The sequence below is a fragment of the Ceratina calcarata genome, unplaced genomic scaffold (assembly GCF_001652005.2).
Source record: "Ceratina calcarata isolate Rehan_Ccalc_2016 unplaced genomic scaffold, ASM165200v1 scaffold191.2, whole genome shotgun sequence".
Classification (NCBI taxonomy): domain Eukaryota; kingdom Metazoa; phylum Arthropoda; class Insecta; order Hymenoptera; family Apidae; genus Ceratina; species Ceratina calcarata.
In genome coordinates this window covers 170,798-182,670 of record NW_017140615.1, presented here as the reverse complement: position 1 = coordinate 182,670, position 11,873 = coordinate 170,798, and the positions used below count along the sequence as shown (strand labels likewise).

The 11,873-nt window shown below is 45.0% G+C and overlaps 1 protein-coding gene across 14 annotated transcripts in view; it reads left to right on the top strand.

Moving 5' to 3' along the window:
- The window catches only part of DIP2 (disco-interacting protein 2), a 37,549-nt gene extending 26,074 nt beyond the window's left edge, over positions 1-11,475 (top strand). For 8 of the 14 annotated variants that reach the window (XM_026811133.1, XM_026811132.1, XM_018019615.2 and 5 more), the window contains 12 exons: positions 1,081-1,275; positions 1,526-2,027; positions 2,174-2,510; positions 2,573-3,386; positions 3,517-3,947; positions 4,046-4,277; positions 5,244-5,374; positions 5,443-5,829; positions 5,904-6,239; positions 6,308-6,604; positions 6,674-7,224; positions 7,334-11,475. In XM_026811133.1, coding sequence (XP_026666934.1) covers positions 1,081-1,275; positions 1,526-2,027; positions 2,174-2,510; positions 2,573-3,386; positions 3,517-3,947; positions 4,046-4,277; positions 5,244-5,374; positions 5,443-5,829; positions 5,904-6,239; positions 6,308-6,604; positions 6,674-7,224; positions 7,334-7,586 — 4,466 coding nt within the window. In that variant the 3' untranslated portion in view covers positions 7,587-11,475. The remainder of the gene's footprint in view (positions 1-1,080; positions 1,276-1,525; positions 2,028-2,173; positions 2,511-2,572; positions 3,387-3,516; positions 3,948-4,045; positions 4,278-5,243; positions 5,375-5,442; positions 5,830-5,903; positions 6,240-6,307; positions 6,605-6,673; positions 7,225-7,333) is intronic. The other 6 variants (XM_026811134.1, XM_026811127.1, XM_026811125.1 and 3 more) reach the window with 4 other exon arrangements.
- Positions 11,476-11,873: the final 398 nt, after the last annotated feature.

Below are 11,873 nucleotides of genomic sequence, written 5' to 3'. Positions count from 1 at the left end.
CTATAATAACAAATTCAACATGCTAGCATTGTTTAAATATATAGCCTATACATCCTTAACTCAGTCAAATACGAAGTTAATGTCGAATGAAATAAAGGAGTAATTAATTATTTCATTCTTATTGACTGCGGCCAATTAAAGTCGAGGGACTTTTATTAGAAAAGTTGAATGTCGTGTTCGTCAGAACGGAACGAAAGGCAAACGGTTCTCGGTGCATAGGAACTTCATTTATCTAGTAGAGGCACACGGGTAATCTCGCAGCTGGTGCACCGTTACCGCTCGAAGAGGACGAGCATGCCTCCGAAGATAAGTCGTTGCCCATCCAGGGAACGTCCGCGAGCGGTTACACGCAAATATGCTCTTTGCATTTATTTTTCGTATTCTAATACGCTCCGGCATTCTTACGTCTATGTTACCACACTGGATATCAAATAAGAAACGTTCCCAATGACTTGTTTAATGATTTTTATCGAAACTAGCTGCGTATGAATTTATCGCGAACTATTGAATAAATCGTATCCTCGTATTTCTGCCAGGCTTTATAATAAGATTGATAAATCGCGTTTGTTTGATTCGTTCGCGACTCGATTAGAATGTAGAGCGAAGCGTAATAGCGGATTCGGTCAGCGATTGCATTTCCGGTCGCCGGTGTATTTGTATCGTTATTACGACATCGCGGAACGTTTGTTACGTGGAAGCCATGTGAGAGCGCACACGCGTGTAGCGATGGAAATAAGATAATTCGACACGCCGGTTTCCTGAAAAATCCCGGATACAAATTACCGCGGGGAAGAAACTCCCCGTGTCTCGGCACGAGGTACGCGTAACTTATCTCCGCGAATTTAACACATTTTCGAGATAAATGAAGTGCCTGCCTGTTCCAAGCGAGAGCTTACGAAGAATTTGAAGAACTTACGAATTGCGTGAAAGCCTTGCCGCATACGACGAAACTTACAAGACGCTCGCGTGACTCTCGAAAGAGATACAAGCTTGAACCTTGAACTGAGTGTGATGGTCTTGAAATTATTCGATTCATTGGTAAAATGTTATACGGTTGATTATTCGACTGTGAATGCACAGAGGTGCGCCAGGAGGCGGTGCAGCAAGCTTTGGCCGCGATGCAGGGTCGTCCGAAGCCGTCGCTGCCGATGCCGTCGAAGAGAACCTCCGTGATGGCCAGGAGTCCTGACCGAGAACGCCGCGATAGCGGTGAATCCAGTAGCGACGAGGATAGCGTGGTTACAGAGGAGAGCCCTGGTGCCGGCGGCCCGACAGGTAATCCACGAGCTCGTCGTTTTGATAAATTTACATAGGTCATTGATCATCGCGATACCGTTGTAATCAGGAATTCCCGCTTGCGAAAAGTCGCCAGCGACTGAAAAATCCGCAAGCTACACTCGTATTATTTTCGTAATATTTGTACAGTTAATATTAGTCGAGTTTATATTTCGTTAAAAATGAATGCGAAAGAGGATTTAGTCGTAGGTGTGGGCAAGTGGTAATTCAGCCTAAGGAATGACTCTAGGAATTTTAGGTACAGGGCTGTCGGATACCAGCAGCACCGGTTCGGCGCGGGATACGCCTCCGCCTCCGAGACCACCGGCCAGGAGACCTCCTGGTGCGGACATCACCGACATCGCGGAATATACGCCTCACGCTTACTGCAACATCCAGCCTCCGGACGTGACGCACACCAGCAACACGCCGGCGGCCCAGCAGTCGACCAGGCGACCGGGCGCCGATAGGGTGAATCATTACCACGTCGTCGAGGATCAAAACAACACCGGGACCACGGGTCGTTGGAAGGTATCCGCGAAGATCCAACAATTGCTCAACACGTTGAAACGACCGAAGCGGCGACCGTTGCCCGAGTTCTACGAGGACGATGACATCGAGTTGGAGATCGCCGCCAATCCGAAGGATCCGAACGCTCCGAAACCCGAAGGAGGATCCATGACCTCCGCAGTCGGCGAACAATTCTCCGTCGCTGCGGGATTGCCCAGATCTCTCGAAGCTGCTATACAGAGGTGAGCCACTGATCGAGCGTAACAAGATTCAGTTTCATCATCAGCTTGTTGCAATCATTATGTAATTTGGTACATCAATAAAATTCATGCATCGATCATCGTATCAAGTATCATGTCAAGCGTTGCGATTATGATATGTATCGCAGGTACGGGTCAGCGTCGTACAAAGCGCCAGTGGCTACCGTGCTCGATCCAAACGGGAAACTTTGCGTAACGCTTACTTATGGGAAACTCTTAAGTCGTTCCCATAAAATAGCCTACACGCTGTTAAACAAGGCTCTAAGTCGCAGTGGCGACTGCTGTTTGAAACCCGGCGATCGAATTGCCTTGGTTTATCCGAACAACGACCCGATAAGCTTCATGTGCGCTTTCTACGGTTGCCTTCAGGCTGGCATTGTTCCCGTGCCGATCGAAGTCCCTTTAACGCGTCGCGACGCGGGTTCGCAGCAGATCGGTTTTCTCTTAGGAAGTTGTGGAATCCAGGTAAAGCGAAGTCAAGCCAAATATACGTGTTATAAGCATTTAATTATAAAAATTGCATTCAGGTGGCATTGACCAGCGAGGCTTGCTTGAAAGGCCTACCAAAAACTGCTGCCGGCGAAGTAGTAGCGTTCAAGGGCTGGCCAAAACTTCATTGGTTCGTCACGGAGCACTTGGGTAAAACGCCGAAAGACTGGATGCCGCCGCCTCGGTTGACCGACGACACCCCGGCGTACATCGAGTACACCACGGACAAGGACGGCTCGGTGATGGGAGTAACAGTAACGAGATCAGCGATGCTGTCTCACTGTCGCGCTCTGACACAAGCCTGCGGCTATACGGAAGGCGAGAACGCGGTGTGCGTGTTGGACTTCAAACGGGAGGTTGGCCTCTGGCACAGCACCCTCACAAGCATTCTGAATGGAATGCACGTAATCTTCATCCCGTACGCGTTGATGAAGGTGAACCCGGCTAGTTGGATGCAGATGATCACGAAGCATCGCGCCAGCGTAGCAGTGGTTAAATCGCGGGATCTTCACTGGGGTCTTTTAGCTACGAAGGATCATAAAGATATCTCTCTTTCGTCCCTGAGGCTGTTGTTAGTCGCGGACGGAGCCAATCCTTGGTCCCTCTCTTCCTGCGACCAGTTCCTCTCGGTGTTCCAGGCAAAGGGTTTGAGACCAGACGCCGTTTGCCCTTGCGCATCTTCCAGCGAGGCGCTCACGGTGTCGGTCAGAAGACCAGGCCGTGCGGGTGTCAATGCTACTGGCCGAGGTGTGCTTTCCATGTCTGGTCTCAGTTACGGCGTAGTCAGAGTGGATCAAGAAAATTCTCTTACTTCTTTGACGCTTCAGGATTGTGGTCAAGTGATGCCCGGAAGTAAGTTATCATTTCGCTTCTTCGAATCGTACGCGTTTTATATAATAGCGATAAAATAATAGAAATACCAACTCGTTCGTATGGATAAAATGAAATGACAATTAAATTTGGGAATGTCATCTGTTCTCAGGTATCGTAGTTGTGATTAAAATGGAAGGACAGCCGTTTATCTGTAAGACAGACGAAGTAGGCGAGATCTGTGTACACAGCGCGGCAACCGGAACCCAGTACTGGGGATTGCAAGGATTAACGAATAACACGTTTAAAGTGTCTCCGCTTCAAGCTGATGGAACTCCGCTCGGTGATGTGGAGTACACGCGCTCTGGTTTATTGGGTTTCCTCGGTCCCGGGGGTCTCGTATTCGTCTGTGGATCTCGCGACGGCCTCATGACCGTCACAGGACGGAAGCACAACGCCGACGATATCATCGCCACTGTCCTGGCCGTCGAGCCTATGAAGTTCATTTACCGTGGTAGAATAGCAGTTTTCAGTGTGCGTGTCCTCAGGGACGAACGAATATGCGTCGTCGCGGAACAACGACCGGATTGCAGTGAAGAAGAGGTACGTTTTGGTTTATTTTCGATTAGCATTTGGTTAAAGTGATCGTTTGCAAGGTGTCCAAATTCAAGTTTGCATAAAATTGCAATGGTCCTTTGCAGAGTTTCCAATGGATGTCGCGAGTACTTCAAGCCGTCGATTCGATTCACGCTGTGGGAATATACTGTCTCGCGTTGGTCCCGCCGAATTATCTACCGAAAACACCCCTGGGCGGTATTCATTTGTCGGAAACGAAACGACGTTTCCTAGAGGGTACCCTTCACCCGGCTAACGTACTTCTTTGTCCGCACACTTGCGTTACCAATCTACCGAAACCACGCGAAGTCCATTCAGGTAAGCGAGATTGCAAAATTCACCTGTGAGTACTGTTCCCCGAAAACCAGGTGTCAATTAAATTTATGGAATTACATGAATGTCAGCAAGTACAAAGACGTATATACACTCTTTATTTTGTTGTAACATTACTTCGTTTCCTTTGACTACTACGATTTAAGCGAGGACCCATTGAAATTGGTAATTTCGTATGTTTCGAAATTCGATTAAAGGAAAGAGTAAAAACGATGCAGGCTCTACCAATTTGTTGGATCGTTTCGCTTAAATGTATACGAGAATGATTATTGGAAGAATGAATGAGAGCATTATTACGATTAATTCGTGAACACGGAGTTTCGCTCTGTTTGAAAATAAATTTTAATTAACGCGATATGGGACGAGAGTAACACTTACGCTTTCTTATATAAAGTGATGAAGTAGGCTTTAGTAACTTAGCACAGATGTATAAAGTATATAACTGTCTCTTGCTACATATCATGTATCGTTAACCCACCCGACACTAAAATAATTTAATGCTTAGCATGTTATTCTATTATTTTCGCCCTTCTTTCTTTTGGCTGAGTTCCGAATATCCCGTAGTCGTCCTATAGACTGAATTGTCTCTGGCGATGTGAGATTCTCTTCCGATCTTTTGTAAATAATAATAATATTTCAACTAAATATATATTGCAAATAATAATGGACATTTTCTATTCTATTGTATTCAATTTCACATCGCTACTTCTTTATCAGTTCTGGGAGAAGCACGGAATTATTTTATTTATTAAGTATGTACAATCCACGGAATGCTCCGAAGCGCGTCTATACAGAAAGACGCGCGTTAATCACTTTTCTAGAGAATAACGAGCCATTTCACGAACCTAGCTTTGATTTTCCGGCCTCAGTCAGGGGAGAGTGTGTGAGCTACTCATTATTGAGTTGAGTGTTTGTGTTGGTTTACTAACGGAATGGTGCGGGGGCGTGTAGCGGGGGATTCTGTTGCAGACGTTGGACCGGCCAGCGTGATGGTGGGCAACATTGTCCAGGGTAATAGACTGGCCTCGGCTCAAGGGCGAGACATGGGCGTCTTGGACGAGGATAGCGATAACGCCAAAAAGGTGTGTACTCATATTAAGAAAAAATAGGAGAATGACATCTATGGCTTATCCCTTATTTTATATTTCAGTATCAGTTCATTTCGGAGATCCTGCGATGGCGCGCCGTCAGTACCTCCGACCACGTCATCTTTACGTCTCTAAACGCGAAGGGAGCGGTGGCGACTTCATTGTCCTGCTCGCAGTTGCATAAGAAAGCCGAACGAATCGGGAATCTATTGTTGGACCGCGGAAGGATCAATACCGGGGACCACGTCGCGTTAATATTTCCTCCCGGCACGGATCTGATATGCGCGTTTTACGGCTGCCTTTACGTTGGCGCCGTGCCAGTTACAATTAGGCCGCCCCACCCACAGAACCTCCAGACTACCTTGCCAACCGTTCGCATGATCGTGGATGTCAGTAAATCCGTGCTCGTGCTCACCAATCAAAATATCCTCAAGTTGCTGAAGTCGAAGGTATAAGTTACAACTTTCTAAGCACTTTTATTTTCTCGTACTATGAATTCGAACGAGCTCACTATGAATTACAGGAAGCAAATAATGTTGTCGAGACGAAGGGTTGGCCGACTATTCTCGATATGGACGACATGCCAAAGAAGAAGCTACCTGTTATGTACCGAGCGCCCACGGCAGAGATGCTGGCTTACCTGGATTTCAGCGTCTCCACCACGGGCATGCTCGCGGGAATTAAAATGTCTCACGCAGCGGTGACATCCCTCTGTCGTGCCATGAAACTAGCCTGTGAATTGTACCCATCCAGGCACATCGCTCTGTGCTTGGATCCCTACTCCGGATTAGGATTTGCCCTTTGGTGTTTGAGCAGCATATACAGTGGTCATCATTCTATACTCATACCGCCTTCAGAGGTTCGTATTTCTTTATCAAAAAAGCAACGAGGGCTAATGGGAAGTTTTCTAACATTTCCTCTTGCCAGGTGGAAGCTAATCCAGCCTTGTGGCTGTCGGCGGTTAGCCAGTCGAGAGTGAGAGACACGTTCTGCTCTTATGGAGTAATGGAACTGTGCACAAAGGGTCTCGGTTCTTCTGTTCACGCTCTGAAAGCGAGAGGCGTTAGTTTGGCCTGCGTCAGAACATGCGTCGTCGTTGCCGAAGAAAGACCCCGAATCGCGCTAACGACGAGCTTTAGTAAACTGTTTTCTGCCCTGGGTCTAAGTCCACGCGCTGTCTCGACTTCCTTCGGTTGTCGAGTAAACACCGCTATTTGCTTACAGGTTCGTATATACAATTTCAAGTCTATAGAATTCGTATTATTTTCCATAACATTATTAAAATGGGAATAGGGAGCATCGAGTCCTGAACCTTCTACTGTGTACGTCGATCTTCGCGCGTTGCGAAACGATCGCGTGTCTTTGGTCGAGAGAGGTAGCCCTCACTCATTGTGCCTGATGGAGTCAGGCAAGCTACTACCCGGAGTGAAAGTGATCATCGCCAACCCAGAGACGAAAGGTCAATGTGGGGATTCTCACTTGGGCGAAATTTGGGTACAGTCCGCTCACAATGCAAGCGGATATTTCACCATATACGGTGACGAGAGCGATTACGCGGACCATTTCAACGCGCGGCTCGTAACTGGAAATACGAGTGAAGTATACGCGAGAACGGGTTATCTCGGTTTCCTTAGACGCACCGAAAGCGTTCAACAATCGGTTATCAGCGACATTCCCGGTGATACATCGGCCGAAGCGGATCTCGTTCCTGGCGACGCCGAGCTGCACGACGCCGTTTTCGTGGTCGGCGCTCTCGACGAAGCTATTCTGCTCAGGGGAATGCGGTATCACCCGATCGATATTGAAAACAGCGTGATGAGGTGTCACAAGAAGATAGCAGAATGGTGAGCAAATTCTATCAAACCCTATTAAAAAATTTCGATTGATAGAAAAGTATAACGAGCTCCGAACTTCGGAACATGTTTCATTCGTAATTATTTTTACGATTCGCAGTGCCGTGTTTACATGGACCAACCTCCTAGTGGTAGTGGTAGAGCTGGACGGAAGTGAAAGCGAAGCTCTAGATCTCGTGGCGTTGGTCACCAGCGCGGTTCTTGAAGAGCATCACCTCGTAGTAGGCGTGGTGGTCGTGGTGGATCCCGGGGTAGTTCCGATAAACTCGCGCGGCGAGAAGCAACGGATGCACTTACGTGACGGGTTCCTGGCGGATCAACTCGACCCTATTTACGTCGCTTATAATATGTGAGCGGCGTCGGAGTCCGCAGCGAGCGCAGCGTGAAACTGGTACCGTACTGGTTCAGTTGCACTCTGGCTGCATTCTGAATTTTTATCCTCGTCGGAGGATGACGATCTCCCCGCGGAGAAGAAGTTGGAATATATTACGAGGATTCTACGTATTTTTAAAGCGAACGTCGTCCCTAAACAATTTATACTCTTCCTTTGACAAGGGAGCGCGTTGATGCATTAATCACTCGTCAATGCCGCTCGGTTACCAGTATTTTACCTCCCACTTTTGGGAGCGATTCATCTACGAGCGATCGTTCAACGATAAGAAACTATACCCGTTAAAAAAACCGATTCATGACAATGAAGAAGACAGAAACGATACGCACAGCGCATTGCTTAAAGGGTAAACTCAACGTATAATAATACCAACGAATCAACCCGCAGCGAAGGAGAGACAGGAAGAGAAAGGTAATTACTCCGTAATACCTTCGAACTTCAGACTGCCACGACAAGTATGTACAGTTCAAACACTTGTCAGCTGTTTTTCTCGCGAAAATCGTGCTTTTATACATTGTATTACCTGAATGTTAAAGTGACGAATGTAACGTCAGTCATTATTTATCAACGACATCAGGACGGTAGTGAGCTTTTTTACAAGTGGGAATGAAATGGAAGAAGTTATTTTGACGGAAACGTACACGACACTATGGTGAGTTTTATCGAGAACCACGTAGTAGTTATTTCACAACTATCCGATGTCGCGTCTATTAAAAAAAAATCGAAACAATTTGATACACTTTATCGATAGACTCGTGTAGCTTAAACGATTTTTTACATACGTAAAACTAACGATTAGCTAACATAATCATATTCTATCGTAACGTAAAAAGAGTTTTAACTGTCGACAGTTTTTCTAATGTATCGTCGCTGAGAGAATAATATTACAGTTCGCTATCGCTCTGACTACTATCCGTATAATTTAAACGGGAATTCGTTCGGGACTGTTTCCACGTTGGTTGGTATCGTACGACAACGATTTTTCTGCAAATCGATTCAGAAACGTGCGACCGATTGATTCCAAGTCTGTAAAGAGTTTCGATCGTATTCAGCTGCGTCGCGCACAACACCGTATTTTTTACGCGTTTAGACTGTCCATATTTCGCGGCACGCAATCGACTCGGAACTTGTGTCAATTTTATTTCAAGCACGTACGATTTCTTATGCGAGCGTCCGATTAAGTCTTCGCCTTTTTAATCCGAAGGAAACTAGATTCCGAGTTATAAGTCGTTGCGTGCTGAGAGGGTACACTTTGAAAACCATCCGATTACTCGGCCAATTTTTCCATAGGAAAGACTAATCGCAATTAGGGCGTACTCAGGGTTTTAGATCGTTTACGACAAAGGGTGATATATTTGGAAGCAACTATTTAGAACGACTCCTTTTGGACAACGTTTAACGAAAATACAGTAGCACAAAGACCTCGAGCGAAAGTGCAATCGAAATAGGTAGCGTCGATGCGCGTCTACTCTTCGGACTTTTAGTGGACATGGAAAAGTTACCCTCGAAAATATATACGCTAAACCTTCTTCTTCTGTTACACCACTTTTATGCACAAACGCGTTCTCATTGTAACGCTCTCCGTAACCGAAGCTCAATATACGTAGATCGACGACGCTAATAGACTTTCGGGTTGAAACCAATTTCTTCTTTTGGTAATCAGTGACCTCCACATTTTTATTTCATTAACGATGTAATCGCAGATTTTATACAGAACGAAAAGGGAACCGGACCCGAAAGTCGAGGGACGTCCCTCGTTTTCTTCAATTCTGATTAGTTTCCAAACTTTTTCTACCGACATGTACATTTGTTGATAGTTTTATAATTTTATATATATTCTTATTTTAATATAACTGCATACGAGTACGAAGTATGCACTGGTCCCAAGGGCATCGTGCACCGACTGTTGTGAGAAGCACGTTCCGATTTCTAACGAAGTAAGTTCGTCAATTCTTTGGGCCGTTCAGAGGCTCGTATCAGATCTCGTATGAAAATAGACTATCTTACATATCACAATTCCTTCGAACGAAACCTCTGAGAAAATTCAACCGGAGAGAAGACCGAGGCCTACTTTTGAACGCTACAATTTATTTGATATTTGAATCAGTAAAATGTCTAAGGGTCACTTGTGAAATAGATACGAATTGAATGCGAGCCTCGCCGGCGAACGATCGTTAGCGTGAATGATTCGCGAGTTATGATAATTAATTATCCCCGATGATTCCCGGGCGTTCGTTTACAAGCGCCTTGTAAATACGTATGGAAGCAGGCTAATTCCTTTCTTCGGCGCGTCTTACATTTAAACGCTCATCCGCAGACGCGTAACGCTGTCATATTAATTTAAAGCTAACCATTTTATGTATCAATATTGTTGAACGAGGAACAGTAGCAGGGAAATGTAAAACGTATCAAATGTAAAGGATTTCAAACACGGTTCTATCCGTACCCTCCTTTTCTTTTTAATGATTAAGGGTATCGTGCCATGTCACCTTGCGTCCTTTTCCCCTTTTACGCCCGAAGAAATGTAGCTTGGATCATTTCTCCGTGCATAAAGGATAAAACACAGCGGTGCACCCCGATCATAGGAATGTGCAGCGTCCAGAAATTTTTATCGAGCCTGACTAAAAAAAGAGACAACCCCGTTTTACTTATTTATTGCATCGTACCGCGTACCGGTAACAGTAATATTTCTTTCGTTCGTTACGTATGGTTTCCAAGTACAAATCGAAATCGTATTCTTCTCGCTCGACTGATCCGTACAGATTGCGGAAGTTTATGCACTTCAATGAAACAATCAGAAGGTGATACTACGAGGAAATCAATTTCTTTAGTGAAACTGATTCGCATAAACGTTCGCAGTCGATCCGTTGCGTAACTTCTATTTAAAAATTAGTAGCCGTAGCGTTTTCTATCGAGCTAGAACCGAATGTGAGGAAGAGAACAATCGAGAGTTTTTCTACACGGGAAAGTATTTTCATTCAGAATTTTACACGCGATAGGCAAATTTTTATCGTCGTTTCTTTGGTATACGAATATACATGCTCGTAAAGATGAATTGAGAAAATGATTAATTCGCGGAGAGGATCGAATAAGACAAGAGGTGAAAACGTTACACAATCCTACGAGTGGGGCTGAGAGTGCGTGTGTGCGAGGAACTTGGTTGTATTATGTATAAATGTTTATAACTAGTTGATAGAGATGTGAAAATACTTGTCACGCCGTAAAAAACGACTGCGTATTCTCACCGAGACGTGAAGAGATCCAGAAACTCTTTGGAGAAAGAGAAAAAGAAAAACGCGTAAATCCTGGACCACGTCAGATGGTCCTAGGCTGTGTAAATAACTATCCCCATTGCGTTAGAAGTTATTAAGGTACGATATAGTTTGTACGTTGAAGTATATATATTATATATATATATATATAAATATTACCACAGAGTAATAATATAAACGGTCACTCCTTACCAAGCCGTAGCATTTTGCCTGTATCAAGAATATTAATATTTCGTGTGTATCCGAACCCTGTACCACGGTTTTTCTCGTTCCTCCTCGTCTCCACGAAATCGAGACGAGCCAGGGACGATCGAATGAAACGTGAGAATTGGAAATCACGCGAACGATAGAAAAACACGTCGTAGCAATTTCTATACATACATAGTCCGGTAGTGGACTTCTCCCTTGTGTTTAAATAAAAAGAGGAAGCAGCGTAACTACGCGATCACGCGCTGCGACGTAAATTACTTACCCGATTCTTGAAAACCAAGCGCCTCTTTGTAATCCACTGAATATTCACGAGGAGCTTCGCTTCGCGAGCTACCATCAATAAACGTAATGTACATTTTTCGCAATGGACCTGACTTGTCACGTTACCTCAAAATTTTCCTCTTTCTCACGTCAAGCAAAATTCGAACGATTTAATAAGTCACATTTTTTTCTTATATTACCGATTAATTATAGATTAACTGTTCGCAACTGTCTCACGTACTTCCCGGCGCGTCATTTGCATTTAAACGTGTGCATACCCACCTGCCTGGATACGTAATCCAGGTTCGTTTACATTCAACTACATATGTAAATTTGCGGTAACAACGATCATAATGTTTCGTATTCGTTGACACCTGTCACAGAAATATCAGCGATTTGCAAGGTAAATCAAAGTTAGTAACACTTTATAACTCGAAACACGAGTGATACAGTTACGTATCCATGAATCATTGTGGCTAGTCAAGAACGCGGCACAAGTTTAAAGG